At 51.0% G+C, this 15,218-nt stretch overlaps 1 protein-coding gene across 33 annotated transcripts in view; it reads left to right on the top strand.

Annotated features, from left to right (window-relative positions):
* Mapt (microtubule associated protein tau) overlaps window positions 1-15,218 on the top strand; it is a 99,662-nt gene that overhangs the window by 67,285 nt on the left and 17,159 nt on the right. For 14 of the 33 annotated variants that reach the window (XM_085695919.2, XM_048445902.3, XM_048445901.3 and 11 more), the window contains 3 exons: window positions 1,367-1,422; window positions 5,352-5,484; window positions 8,524-8,789. In XM_085695919.2, coding sequence (XP_085552045.1) covers window positions 1,367-1,422; window positions 5,352-5,484; window positions 8,524-8,789 — 455 coding nt within the window. Of the gene's footprint in view, window positions 1-1,366; window positions 1,423-3,434; window positions 3,633-5,351; window positions 5,485-6,551; window positions 6,606-8,523; window positions 8,790-15,218 lie in introns of all 33 variants that reach the window. The other 19 variants (XM_085695916.2, XM_085695915.2, XM_085695913.2 and 16 more) reach the window with 3 other exon arrangements.

The following is a 15,218-nucleotide window of genomic DNA, read 5'->3' as shown; positions in this document are numbered from 1 at the left end:
AACAGGGCTTGTTCCTCCCTGGACTCAGGAAGTGCTGATCTAGCAGGTGGATTCACAGTAAGGGCGGTAATAAGTGGGTTGTTCCAGTGAAAGAATTCACCAATACAAAAGTGGGAGAGGGTGTTAGCTACACTGTAGCACAGCCCAAAGGGCAGCAGCAGCAGAAACTGTCTGCTCAGAAGCTTTCTAAAGAAGGCTTTCACAGGTAGGGTCGGGATTACTCCATCAGGCGGTGATCCCAGGATCAGTCACAACTGTTGGCGCTCTTGTGGTTATTAGTCTTACGGAAGTGGCGCAGTTTATCCCCCCTGAGTCAGAATTAAATTGGCACGGCCGTTGATCCTAAACAGATACAACGTGGTTGACAGAGAAATGAGTGCATAAGATCTATGGAACTTCTATTGCAATGCAGATTCCTGGGTGCCTGTTGTTTGCATACCCAGCCTCGGTGCACCCGGAGTCTGTATGCTACCTCCCAGGTGATTCCTCCACAGTAAAATGGGGAGAACCCTGGGCTGGAGAGTTAGCGCTGGTCACTCTGTAAGTTCAGTCCTCATCTACCTGCAGGTTAATAGTGATGTGGGGTTCCCTGAGCAGGATGTGGCATATCTGAAGGGCCCTGGGGAGTGGCAAGGTGCCCTCACGGCTGGGCTGTGTCAGAGTAGGAAGGACTCCTTCAAAAGCAGCTGGGGCTGATGTGGAAGGTCCCTGTTAGTGAGTTGCTTCGGGTTAAGGATTGCACCCCGCATCAAAGGGGAGGATCTCCCCAATGGGCTCATCTATTCTGGTAGCAGGTGGCCTGGAGTGAGGGTGGGGATGGTCAGCATAAAATGGCCAAGAAGGTGAGGCTGAGGACCCTTCCAGTGTGGCATAGGAAAATGGAGGTGGTTTCACTTTGGCCTTGAGGCCCTAGAGGGTAAGAGGAGATCTCACAGGAGAGCAAGGCCAAGCCTGGCCTGAAAGAGAGAGACGGAGACCCCACTCTGATCCAAGGATCCTAGCCTGGAGTCTGGCTGGGCTGTCCTGTTCATGGCCATGGGGCATTTAAATGGTCTTGCATTCAGTGTGGTTGGTGAGGCAGAGAGTGAGCTTGCCACAGCCACAGGTCAACAGGCACCTCTAGCAGCACCTGCTGCCTTCCCTCTGCATGTCCCCACCCTCAGCCAGCCTGCTGCCCCCTCTTGCCGGGTTGCTCTGAACAATGGCTCTGTGTGCTGTGTGATACTAACTCAGTAGATCTGAGGACTAAGAAAACCAGCCTTGTGTCAACCAAAGGGAATTCACAACGCCACCCCTGGACTCTGGTGTGTCTGCAAACCTTAAGCGCGGGGCATCATGTGTGCTTTCTCCTTTTGTATTTTATCAGCTCGAGTGGCCGGTGTCAGCAAAGACAGGACTGGAAACGACGAGAAGAAAGCGAAGGTGAGCTACTGACCAGCCAAGAGGCTTTGCTCCGTGCTGTGTTTGCACTCTTCGACCATGTGTGGAAAGCGTTTGTCTCTGGAGTGCAGCTGTTATTTAAAGGCTGTTGCTTTTGACAAAGGCAGAGTTTCTGTCTTGATACTTAACCCGGGGAAGGGTGTTCAGCGAGTTACTCAGTTCTTCCTCTTGTCATTTCCTCATAGTTTAAATAAAGGTGTGTGAGAGTTTTCTGTGATGAATGCTGGGATGTGCGTTTCTCACGCTTACTAGCACAGATCTAGGCTCAGTGAATACAACGTATTTAATATCTGCAGAGTACACTGGGATCAGAGAGGCATGAGCAAGAAACAGTCTTCAGACAAAAGCAGGGAGGATCCTGGGTGAGCCCAGAAGAAGAGGAGAGCTGGGAGGCAAACAGGGGAGGAGCCGTGCTGTCTCCCACCAGCCCCGCACCAGAGCAGGAAACAGCAGACCTGGGAAGGAGGGACAGACAAGCTGAGTCTAGGGAGAATGGGCAGGTGGCCTTGGTTGCTGAGTTGTCCGTGGAACTACTTGGGCTCTGAATTAGCAGCACCTCCTTGAAATGGAGAAAAGTGTGGGATGGAAAACGCAATTTAAGAAAAGCCTTCGTCAATCTTCTGCACCCCAGCCCAGTAGATAAAGCAGCCTGCTTTACAGACCGGCATCCTGAGCTTTATTTTTTGGTTTTTTGGGTTTTTGGGTTTTTTTTTGTTTTTTGGTTTTTTTTAATCTGTAGTCCACTCCCTCCATGATTTTTTATCTTAGAAACCCCTAAAGCTGTGCAGTGGTGTCTTCCTGAAAAAAATCCCACCACGGCCCAGATTGGATCCGCTGGGCAGCTAGTGTGAATGCAGCCTGGAACGACCTGGCCTGTAGTGGGCGCCAGAGCCTCGATGAGTCTCCAGAGGTGGATGATGGTGCTAGATTCTGGGAGCGGCGGTTGAGGACCACTCCCAGAAGGCCCTGTTCTCTATTCGTTAGGACTCCTTGTCACGGGTGCTCAGAGAGAAGCAACCGAGCCCTGTGTAGAGACTTAGCCCTGCCCCACTTCTTGAACCGGGAGTGACAGCTGTGTCTGGTCAGGACTCCATTGAGCACCCAATACTTGCGGTTCTTTATTCTCAAGGGTCTGGTCTCACCCTGCATCATACCAGGGAGTGTCAGCCCTCAACCTTTAGGTACCCCTGGTTCACAGAGCCAGGCCCTGCTTGGAGAACATCCAGCCTCACAGACACGCATTTCCTCAAGTGGAGTATGTTCTGGTGTTAACTTTGGCCAGATCAAGTCTCTCTAGATAGCATTAAGATTAGTTTTATTCATTAAGATTAGTTTAGCCTTCATTTAATCAGAAAGTATGTATGTATGTGCATGCGTGCGTGTGCATATGCACGTTGTATGTGTGTGCATGCCTGTATGTGCGTGTTTGTGTGCTCCTATGGCATGTGTGTGTCCCCAGAAGCCTCTGGTTGACTCCAGTACAGTCCTCCTTAAAGGATTAGGTTTCTGTTGGCATGGCGGAAAGGGAAGGTGGGTGTCATTGAGCCCCAGTGGGTGCTTCTCCTGAGGCTGACCGACCCATTGCACATTGGCATTCTTTATGGGGAACATCTTGCTGCCTTCTCTCCGACGGTCTCCCGGTTCTTACCAAGCACCCTTAAGCCAGTGTTCTGTAAGCAGAAGGCACAACAAGGTCCAGTTGCTAGAGAAAAAGAATGTACCAGAACGTCTATCCGTCTTCAGCATCTCTTTGAGAAGTTCTGTGCTATGCGATTTTAATCACGTCCATCCCACTTCAGCTGTGCAGCTTGTGTGTCACCGATAGGTGATGTGGTGCTGAGGGATCAGGGTTGCCGTCCTTTCTTACTGAGAGCACTGCTTTGCCGTGTGACCCGCCTTATTACGTTTAGTTTTTTTTTTTGTCCTTTGTTTCAGTTTGTTTCCCTCCCCCATTGCTGACTTTTATTTTGATTTTATTTATCTTTATGTTTAAGACATCCACACCTTCCTGTGCTAAAACCCTGAGCAATAGGCCCTGCCTTAGCCCCACACGCCCCAGTCCTGGTAGCTCAGACCCTTTGATCAAACCCTCCAGCCCTGCCGTGTGCCCTGAGCCAGCCACCTCTCCTAAACACGTCTCTTCTGTCACACCCCGAAATGGCAGTCCTGGAACAAAGCAGATGAAACTCAAGGTAAGGAAATAACCTTTGGTGAGGCGCAGGCTGCTGTACCGTGGTGTTCAAACGCTCCCTTCACCTAAACTCACAGGCAGCACTAGGTGGTTGAAGAAGGGACAGGGAGGGGACCAGGAACTAGGGCCTGTGCTTCCTGCACCCCTCTCCTCTAAAACAGAAGTCCCCAAGATAACCAGAGGACCTCAGCCTGAAAACCAAGGCTCTAAGCTGAGCATGGTACCTGATGCTTGTCATCAACCCCAACACTGAGGAAGTTGGAGCTACAGAGTAAGTTACAGGCTAGCCTGGGCTACAGAGTGAGTCTCTGTTTAAACATAAAAACAAAAAAAGAAGCCAGGTGTGGTGACACTTTTAATTTCAGCCCCCAGGACTAAGATGTGGGGGCCAGCTCAGAATATAGAGAAACTCTTTTTCTTTCTTTTTTTTTTAATATTTTTTATGGTTTATTTAACTTTATTTTTTTTGTGTGCATCAGTGTTAAGGTGTCAGATCCCCTGGAAGTAGATCTTCAGACAGTTGTGAGCTGCTATGCTGGGAATTGAACCTGGGTCCTCTGGTAGAGCAGTCAGTGCTCTTAACCACTGAGCCATCTCTCCAGCCCCAAAACTCTTTTTCTTAAAAAGAATAAATAAAAATAGCCACGCAGTGGCAGCACACACCTTTAATCCCAGCAAAGGCAGTAGGATCTCTGTGAGTTCGAGGCCAGCCTGGTCTACAGAGTGAGTTCCAGGACAGCCAAGACTGTTACATAGTAAAACCCTGTCTCAAAAGCCAAAGTTAAACAGTGCCATGGTGACTTGCATACGCTTTTAATCCAAGCACTCTGGAGGCAGAGGCAGGCAGAACTCTGTGAGTTTGAGGACAGCCTGGTCTACAGAGCGAGTCTGAGGACAGGCCCCAAAGCTACAGAGAAACCCTGTCTCAACCACCCCCCCCCAAAAAAATAGTTAATTAGTTAAAAAATAAAAGTAAATGACGAAGAAAACTTCAGGTCCTTCTAGAGTTCCTATGGTAACTGGCCACACCTCCAGGTGGGTGCATCCATCCCAACAGCTCCTTCTCTCCCCGCTTCCTACGGAGTCTGTGGTTCATGTGGTTTCTTTCTGAAGTTCATACTACATCTAACGGGCATCTAACCTGACCACCAGATCTGTAGCCACTCACGACCCGCTGATTGTGTCTGCCCCACCTGTGGCTCCCAGCTTTCCGCCAGTGTTCACGGCCAAAGGTTCTTAGTGCACCTAAGGAGTCGCAGAAACCCCAGGGCCATGGAGAGAGAGAAGAAAAAGACGTGGCTTGGCTGTTGCGTGCTCTGCTGAAGGCCGAAGCCCAAGTGTCTTTGGGAGGCCTCTGGTGAACCCAGCCTCCCTCAGCTACGTCCATAATGAAGAATCTGGAAAGGGGTGTCCCCACAGTGTGGTCTTCCTGGGCCAGCCTACTGGTCTACCCTGACTCTGGTCTGGCTCCAAACACTGCTGTCATTTTATAACACAGGTTAACTCACAATTCATCTAAGAGGAGACAGGAATCTGATACTTGATGTGCCGGTGAAGTGGGTGTGCTGTGTGCCCCCAAAACCCTCGAGACTGTGCAAGACCCTTCCAGCATCCACATTCACCTTTACCTTCTTCCAGTTGAGGTGGGAGGGTGGATTGACCTCTCCTTGGTGATCACCTTTCCCTGTGGTGAAACCTTTTACCCTGATTCGGTTTACAGGGGGCCGATGGTAAAACTGGAACAAAGATCGCTACACCTCGGGGAGCAGCCCCTCCAGGCCAGAAGGGCACATCCAACGCCACCAGGATCCCAGCCAAGACCACGCCCAGTCCAAAGACCCCTCCCGGCTCAGGTGAGAAGGCTCTCTGGAGTCTTAATCCAGAAGCTTCCAGAAGGTGTAACACTTGCCTCAGGAGGCCACTGACAATTAGAAACCCCTGGCACCGACTAACAGTTGTTTGCTGAGCGCTGGAGCATTTGTCTGAGGTGGCTAATGAACCCTTGCCTTTCAGCCAATGAAGAGATCTTGCTCATGTTAAAAGCTTGAGGAAAATACAATCACGTGGCTAATGAGTGGCAGGGAAGGAGCACGCCCCCTAATCCTTGGCTCTGGGGAGGCAGCCCCAGCATGGGGTGTTTTCAGGTCCCTTGCCTCTTTGGAGGAGCAGTAGCGCTGGCAGGACATCGTGCGGGATCTCCCGCAAATCCACCTCATGCAGCCGGGATGTTAGGAATCTTCTAGCAAAACTCAAGGGTTTTAGCTGAGCACCGATATGCCACGGTCATCACTCTGGCTTCCTGTAAATAAAATCCAGTTGGCACTGAGAACCTGACCAGGCTACAGTGCTGTTTCATGCCCAGGAACCCCCGGGGACCTGCTCCCAGAAGGCACTTGATGCTATGTTACTGACTGTGCTGTCCGGCCTGCATTTGCTCCCTGGTGGTGCTCAGGAGACCTGTGGGTCTCTGTGTCTGGCCTGGCCCTTGTGCCACTGCTCTCCTGGCCGGAGGCAGCCCCTATTGCCCGCTGCATGCTTCTGCCTGGCATTGTAAAGGGTGCAGCCTGCCAGTTGGGCTGTGTTTACACTGAGTAACCGCGCATCTGCTATGTCTCTTGTGCACTATGATCTAATAGCATCAATGGCACATTAAGTGTTTTCATCCTGGCGCTGCCCCTCAGCACTGTGCTGGCCCCAGGCACACAGTAGCCTGGAGCAAGTGCTCGCCTTGCTCCTCCAATCTCACCTCACCTTCGGAGACTCCACACTGATGGCTGCATCTTCCTCACTGCTCCCACACCTGTTCCTGCTTCTGTCTCTTATGCTAGGTGGTCCAGGCAGATGCTGCCACCTGAAGTGCTCACAGAGACCCCTGTGAGCCTGATTATAATGAGGCTGTCTGTGGATTTTTCTTTTTAAGCTTCCAAGCAAGAGCAGAGAAAACTACCCCCTACCGGGGCAAAATCTGAGAGAGGTAATTCCGGGTCCACTGCTCTGGGTGGGCTGGGTCCTCTTGGTGTGTGTTCTGCCCCTGTGCTTGTCCACAAGGCTGGAAGGGCCTCCTGCTTCCAGCCTAGGCTGCCCCAGAGAGGCTCAGGTTCGAAACATCATGTTTACTTTTCTCCTCAAGTGTGGTTTGTACTGGGGGCATTTGTGAACACCCATCCTGGGTGTCTGCATTTACTTCAGGGACTAGGGCTATTTGTGGGATGGGGAGCATATGCCTGGAGACATGTGGGGGTGCTGGAGGTTTAGACTGTCTCCAACTGAAGTTCTAGTGGCAAAGTGCCACTGGTCGGCAGAGGGTTTTGCTGGGATGAGTTTTTTGTTTTGTTTGTTAAGAAATGTCATTTCTGGGTTGGGAGATGGATCAGTGGTTAAGAACACTGGCTGTTCTTCTAGAGGACCCGGGTTCAATTCCCAGCACCCACATAGCAGCTCACAACTGTCTGTAGCTCCAGTTCTAAGGAGTCCAGCAACCTCATATAGCCTAACCAATGTACATGAAATAAAAAATAAATCATTTAAAAAAAGAAAAAGAAAAAAAGAAAAGGAAAGGCATTTCACTCTGAGATGTTATAGACAGTTGTGAGCCACCATGTGGATGCCAGGAATAGAACCTGAGTCCTCTGGAAGAATAGCCAGTGCTCTTAACTACTGAGCAACCTCTCCACACTCCCCCCATACCCCTCTCAAAATAAGGCCATGAGGGCTCTGATCCCCCACTTCTTTCAAATGAGGATGTGGGCATAGTGGAGGTCATTGGCTCACCCAAGGTACTTTGCAAGTGTCAAGAAAAGAACATAAGCCACCACCATCCTGTGTTCCAGGGGACATGTAAGCAGAGCTAATCCCAGAGTAGCGGTAGCTCCACATATCCCAGAACTTTGATGCTTTAGGGATTCCTAAGATGTGGAAGTGGAGACTGAACATTGTGTTTGGGCAGAGATTGGCTGCTGTAAGCATGTTTGCTAGGATGCTTCTGCGGGTTGGAAAGCTTAAGAAAGGCCAGTTTTGCAGGCCTCTATCAGATCTGGAGGGGGGCCCAAAAATTTGCATATCACAGGTCCCACCTCCTGCCGAGAACAGCCCAGGTTTTCAAACACAAAACAAAAAACCCAGGGGTGTGGTGGCTCAGTGAACTCTAGGTGTGTCCACAGCATACTTAGTACTAGCACAGAAGTGTGTGGGGGTGAAGGACAAAGAGAGGATGGTGAACAGAGCCTGCCCAGAAGTCCAGGCAGCCTTCCTGGAACTGATGGTGTTGGGAAAGGTGTGTGGGGAAGGGCATTTGTGGACTGGAATGGCAAGGCGGGGTTCAGCAGTGTGGGGTATGGCTTGTATGAAAAACTCTGGGCATGTGGTTTATACATGCTTCTGCAGCCCTACAGTTGGAGGAGCCTGGATGTGCCCCCAGCAGCCTCAGATCTACCCTGTGAGGGAAGGGTCTGGAGGATCCCAGCTTGAAGGCTGCCGTGGGCCCTGTCATTGCATCACCTCAGTAAAGGAAGGACAGGTAGAAGGGGGTTTGTGGAGCCACACCCCATCACTTCCTTTTCCGAGGCAAGGCCTCAGCTCAGTGAAAAGGGGTGACACACAGCTCACTAGAACCCATCTCCCGACTTCAGGACACGTCAGGGCTTGGGAAGAGTCGGGCCATCGCCAGAGGAGGTACCATGTGTTGGAGCACTGATGAGAATGCAGTTGCTTTATTGAGAAATAGTTGTCACTGTGTCTGAGTGGCAGGGCAGGAGCAGACACTTCTTCACAAATGGGCCTCTCCCAGATTCCCCTCTGGAGCCTAGCAGTGGGTCCCCCGTCCAGTGGCCTCAGGGACTTCGCGGATCCCCATCCACCTGGCCTCAGTTCCTTCCTCTCTCCCCACCCTCCAGGTGAACAACCAAAATCTGGAGAACGCAGCGGCTACAGCAGCCCCGGCTCCCCTGGTACCCCTGGCAGTCGCTCCCGCACTCCATCCCTACCAACGCCGCCCACCCGGGAGCCCAAGAAGGTGGCAGTGGTCCGCACTCCCCCCAAGTCGCCCTCTGCCAGTAAGAGCCGCCTGCAGACCGCCCCTGTGCCCATGCCAGACCTGAAGAATGTCAGGTCCAAGATTGGCTCCACTGAGAACCTGAAGCATCAACCAGGAGGTGGAAAGGTAAGGGCATGACCAGCTACGTGAGCCAGGTCAGGGTGCGGCCTCCAAATGAGCCCAGGTGGTCTCTAGCCAGACTTGACTTCTCCTCCCCGCTCTCCCCAGCACACAGGCCACCAAAGCACTGGTTCCTCCCTTCCTCTCTTTAGCCTTGCTAATTGGACAGTGGATTTCCCTGGGGACTGCCCAGGTTGTGCTTGGCTTTCCCACTTGGTTCTGGGGAATTTCGAGGTTTTACTATATGGCTGTCATGAAATTTCGAGGCCCTGAGGCACCCCCTTCCTTGCTTTTCATCTGGGCACTGCTCAGGCTGACTGGCATGTCCTCAGGGTTCTAGAATCTGTGACTGAGAGATTATGTGGGTGTCAACAGGCCTGACTCCCCCCAAGTTTCTCCCAAGTCGTCCTCTGTGCACCCCGGATGTCTTACCTTGAGTCCTAGGCTCATTTTATGAAGACATTAGCCCTGTGGGATTAGGTTCACTCTCCTGACCTCATTTCAACGCAGTCCTTGATCTAAAGGTCTTATCTTCAAGCACAATCACATTGTGAAGTTAGGGTGTCAACATGTAAATGAGGGAACACGCAGTCTGTCCCCTCCCACCCAGTACCAGAGTAAGGGAAAGCCAATGAGGGACTTGACACGGTGATCCATTGCTGAGTCTACTATCCTTGTCTTCTGGACAGCAAACTCCTGGGGTAACACACCTCTGGGGTGCTAAGGCAGCTCCGCAGACTTTAGGGTCAATGCTTAGTTGCTGGAGGGACGTTGACTATAGCCCCCATGGGCACCTTCCCTGAACTCCTGTGTTTTGTTGTGGGAAAGCCTTGGGCCCTCCCATTCACTCTGCACAGTGGGCTTTGCACAGCATTTGGGTCAAAGGACATAACTCATGTCTTCTTTCCTCCAGGCCGGAGGCTGGCTTTAGGTTAACGTCACTGGGTATCAACTTGGACCATTGACTTAGTCCTAGCTTGTGAACCCTTAAGAGTCACCTGTGCTCTCCAACCCCCGCAGATATCTACCAGCATATTCCAGAAGGGGCTCTGGAGCCAGCTGTGGCATTTGAGAAGACCACGAGCTTGAGGCCAACTTGAGCTATGTGAGGAGGCCTTGCCTCAAATAAAGCGGCAAGCACACGGCGGCACAAATCCTTAATCCCAGCACTCAGGAGACAGAGTCAGGTAGATCTGTGATATGTGAGTTCCAGGCCAGCCTGTTCTATGCAAATGATCTCCAGGCTAGCCTGCTTCAGAAAAGAGGAGGAGGAGGAGGGAGAAAAAAACCCACAAAGCCACATGCTCGCCTCTGAGGAAAATGAACAATGTGATTGCAGTGACTTGCTGTAGCAGACAGGCACACGGTGGCCATCAGCACCTTGCTGGTCCCAGTCCCAGGCCCTGGAGCTCCTCTGGTAGCCACCAGCTGCCCACACCCCCAGTGACAGGACGAAGCTGTGGGTGTGGAGCTGGACCCTCCCCGGGGAAGAGGACCAACGGGCAGAAGAGGACGTGCGTTCAGAACACCACGGCCAGCAGCTCCGCGTGCGGCGCCTCCCACCCGCCCCTCTTGTGGAGGAAGAGACGATGGTGGCTTATTTGTTGCTCACTTGTTGCATTGCAGGGGATGCTGCAGGCAGGGAGGTGAAAAAGTGTCTCTTGGCAGCAGCGGCTCTGGTTCCGTTAAAGATCCCAATATGGCTTCCCATGTGGTTTAGAGAAGGAAAGGTTCACGGGACCCGCGTGGCTTGGTCAGGGCTTTGGCAGAGTGACTCCGAAGCCACCTGGAGTCTCGGTCAGCACCACAGGTGCCGTCTGTCGTTGACTTCATTGTCTCCAGACTCCTAATCCTCACTCGCTTCCCAAAGATGACTGTTAGGGCCGGCAAGACAGCTCCAGAACCCCCGTGGGTGGAGAGAACTGATTCCTGCAGGCTGTCCTCTGACGTGTGCGTGCACGCACGCACACACAACAGATTAAAAATGTCAAAACAAAAACTAGTGACCTCGGGCAGTGGTAGCGCACACCTTTAATCCCAGCACTTGGGAGGCAGAGGCAGGTGGATCTCTGTGAGTTTGAGGCCATCTTGGTCTACAGGGCAAATTCCAGGACAGGCTCCAAAGCTATAGAGAAACCCTGTCTCAAAAAAAACCCCAAAAACAAAACCAATCAAAAGCAAGTGACCCCTAGAAGCTGCATCTCGGGACAGCTGTGACTGTCACCGTCCCGGGTGTCAGGACTTAGGACTTCCCAGACTCTATGAAGCACCCTAACTGGTTCTCCTATCTTCCTTCCCAGCCTCAGCACCAAGACTAGGAGGCAGACCCATCAGGGCTTTTGTGGGACACATGGCACGCAGTACCTGCAATTCAGAGACCTTGAGGCTGACAGCCCGTCTCCTCACTTTCCACCACCCCACATGCCAGTCTCTGCTGCTGCCAGGCCCCTGTCCCTTCTGCCCCTTTCCTGTTCATGCCCCGCCTTCCTTGCTGACTCATCCTGTTCCCATTGGTTCTGGTCCTGGACAGCACTGTGTCCAGTGATCTCTGTGACTCTGGTGACCCCCAAACTGGGCTCCTCAGTCTCACCTCTGCTGCCTACCCCTTGGGAACGTCAGGGTTCTTGCTTTATCCTGAACTGCGAGACCAACCTCAGCTTAGAACACCCTTCCCAAGTCTCTCTTCCCCCTGAACTCCCCTGTCTAATTAATCTTGAGCATCCTGATAACTGAAGGGAACTCAGCTCCCTGAGGCCTTGAGGGCAGTGAGCCCTCACGAAACAAGGCTGCTGGGTGTCATTAAGAACTCAGCAGAGCCTGCAGTATAGGCAGAGGATGACTGCCCTGTCAGGCCCTGCCCAGTGTGGGGTGATTTGCCAGGTTGGGCAGCTCTTTCAAATGAATACCAGGAACTGGCCTGAACAGGGAGTACAGCATTCTGCAACGTTCCGCAGAAGGAAGGGGCTCGGCCGGCCCCATCTGAGGAACTGTGCTGGGTAGTGATGCCTTGCCCATATCCTGAGAGGGCTGGAAGGAACAGCGCGACTTGTGCTGGGACTCGAGCGGTGACAGAGCCAAGAACAGCCTCCCTCACATTCTATGAGGGCAGGAGGGTTGTCCTAACAAGCCTCAGCCCTTCAAGCAAAGAGCAACGCAATGGCAAGCCATTTATTCTGGGTTGATGGACAGGGCCCCTAACACCCTCTGATGAAAGATTCCCAGAGCTGATTTGACATCTTGGGTCCCTGGAATGTTTGCTTAATGAGACCCTATCTCAGAATCATTAATGGCCAGCCATGAAAGGGCAAAATTCTAAGAGTCTGAAGAATAGGGCTGGAGATGTGACTCTATTGGTAGAGCGTTTGCCTCGCATGCGCGAGGCCCTGGGTTCAGTCCACAGCATCAGATAGAAACTTCGTGGTATGGTGCAGACAGGAAGTCCCAAAACCCCAGAGAAGCAGGAGGATGAGAAGTTCAAGGTGGAGCTCCGTTGCTTGAATCATTATTATTATTATGTATAAATATAGTATAATATAATATAATATTGTGATTTTAAAAAGAGTCTGGGGCCTGGTGAGATGGCTCAGTGGGTCAAAGGTGTTTGTTGCCAAGTCTGATGACCTGAGTTTGATTCCCAGGGCCCATGATGTTACAGGGTGCCTCCCTCTTGCAGGTTGTCCTCCAGCCTTCAGGCCCCCACTTTGCCAACAGAAAATGAATAACATGGGGCTGGAGAGATGGCTGAGCAGTTAAGAGCGCTCGCTCTCGCAAAGAACCAGAGCTCCAGTCTCAGCACCCACTGTGGACAGCTCACAACTGCTTGTGACTCTGGCCAGGGACATCTGCCACTTTCCTCTGACTTCCTTGGGTATCACACAGACAGACAGACACACACACACACACACACACACACACACAGACAGACACACACACGCACAAAATAAAAAGTACACTGGGGTTGGCGAGATGACTCAACAGTGAAGGGCACTTGCCACAAAACCTGACCACCTACCTGAGTTTGACCCCCAGGACCTGGTGTAAGAAGAGAACCGACTCCAACAGGTTTTCCTCTGATGACAAGCATACTGTGTTACATTCACGTCTCTACATCTGCACAAATAAATAAACATAATTTACATTTGGGGGGGGTTCGAGACAGGGTTTCACTGTGTAGCTTTGGTGCCTGTTCTGGAACTCGCTCTGTTGCCCAGGTTGACCTCGAACTCCCAGAGATCCGCCTGCCTCTGCCTCCTGAGTGCTGGGATTAAAGGCGTGCGCGCCACCCACCGCCGCCCACCTCCATAAAAATGATTTTCGTTGCTACTTTGTAACTGTAGTTTTGCTACTGTTATGAATCATAATTAAATATCTGTCTTCCAGTGGTCTTAGGTGACCCACAAAAGGGTTGTTCTTACCCCCAAGGAGTTCTCCACTCAGGTTGAGAACCGCTGCCCTAGAGAATGGAGCCCTGGGAAGCCCACCTTAGATCGTTCTGTCCAGTGGCTTCTCACGGGGCATGAAATGCAGCGAGTGCTGTATTCTTGGGATGGAGGAGACCACGTGTTGTAAGTATTCATCCGTGACCGGAGCACTTGGAAGGTGGAGGCAGGGAAACTGTAGTTCAAGGCCAGCCTCAGTTACACAGTGGGTTCAAGGCCAGCCTGGGCTACCTTCAAAATAAATTTAATTATAGAAATTCACTTGTAACCGGAAGTATTAAATAACAGGAGGTGACAGTAAAGTAAGAGACGAAAGGACATGCTAGGGTATGGCTCAGGGACCCAGATCCCCTCCTGACACTAACACCTAACCTGTAGCCTGGGATCCTTGAGAGTTTGTCTTGTTCTTTTGTTTTGGTTTGGTTTTTTGGGTTTTGTTGTTGTTGTTGTTGTTTCGAGACAGGGTTTCTCTGTAGCTTTGGGGCTTGTCCTGCAACTAGCTCTTGTACATCAGGCTGGCCCCAAACTCACAGAGATCCACCTGCCTGTGCCTCTAGAGTGCCGGGATTAAAGGCGTGTGCCACCACTGCCCAGCCTGTTGTTGCTTTAAGAAATGGTGGCTCCCACTTGTAATCCCAGCACCCACGAAGTAGAGGTGAGAGAATCAGCCATGCAAGGTTATGGCTTCAGAACGAGTTCAAGGTTAGCCTGAGATACAGGAGACCCTGTCCTAAGATTAATTAATTAATTAATTAACAGATAAATGTTTTCACATTTTCCCTATGATCTTCTTAGGCCTTAAAGAAGAATGCTTAAGCTCCAATTGTAGCGACTTATGCCTATAACCCCAGCACTTGGGAGGCTGAACCAGGAGAATTGTAGGGCAAACCTATGTAGCTTCTTCTACATAGCAAGTCTCAAAAAACTAAATTCTACTAATACTAATGGGCCAGTAAGATGGCTCAGCAGGTAAAGGCCTGCTGATTAAACTCAGGTGTAAGCCTGGAGACTCGAGTTCAACCCCCAGAAACACGTCAGGTAGAAGGAGAAAACCAACCGCACACAGTGTCACGCATGCCTGCGTATATCCATACATTACACACGGAGTGCACAATCACTAATAATAACAACAATAGTGATTTTTTAAAAAAGCTTTATGGCTGGGTGGTGGTGGCACACACTTTTAATCCCAGCACTCAGGAGGTAGAGGCAGTTGAATCTCCGTGAGTTAAGGGCCAGCCTGGTCTGCAGAGTGAGTTCCAGGACAGCCAGCGCTGTATAGTGAGACCCTGTCTTAAAACGAAAAGAAAGAAATTGCAGTTCTTTCTAAACTAGTATTTGGCTAGTGTTCAAGTATGGAAGCAGCCTGGTTGACTGAGCAGTTGGAGAGCTTCTCTGAAGATTTCCAAGTCCCACACAGGACACAGCCTGAGAGTCTCATAAGTCAAAAGTTTGCAGAGCCTGGAAGCACCAAGGGCAAAGGGTTGCTATATTACAGGTGACCACCAGGTGGCGATGGAGCGCTGTAGACAGCAGCCTCCACTCCTGGACTACCCATAGTTGTTGCTTTCTTCTCTGCAAGGACGATCTTTACTGCTCCCTTGGTCTTTTTCTATCTCTCATCTCTACTCATTTCTCTCTGTTTCTGTCTGCCCATCCTTCATCTCCTTCAACACTGGTCATATGGAAATACGAGTTTTTAAAAATTTTTAACATTCATTTAAGTGTGTGTGTGTGTGTGTGTGTGTGTGTGTGTGTGTGTATTTAGGGGTGGGAGTTGGAAGTGGAAGTGTTTTAAATGCATTTTATTTTTTGGACAGGGACTCATTTATTCCAAGCTGGCTTCATGTGGCTGAGAATGGCCTTGAACTTCTGATGTTCTTGCTCTACCTCCCAGGTGCTAAGATTACAGGCTTGCATTACCACATCCAGTTTTATACAGTGTGAGAGCTTGAACCCAGGGCCTTATGCATGCTGGGAAAAATCTCTATCAACT

This window comes from Myodes glareolus, chromosome 9 (genome assembly GCF_982192425.1).
Source record: "Myodes glareolus chromosome 9, mMyoGla1.1, whole genome shotgun sequence".
Classification (NCBI taxonomy): domain Eukaryota; kingdom Metazoa; phylum Chordata; class Mammalia; order Rodentia; family Cricetidae; genus Myodes; species Myodes glareolus.
The sequence above is the reverse complement of the archived record's forward strand: the minus strand, read 5'-3'. Positions and strand labels throughout refer to the sequence as shown.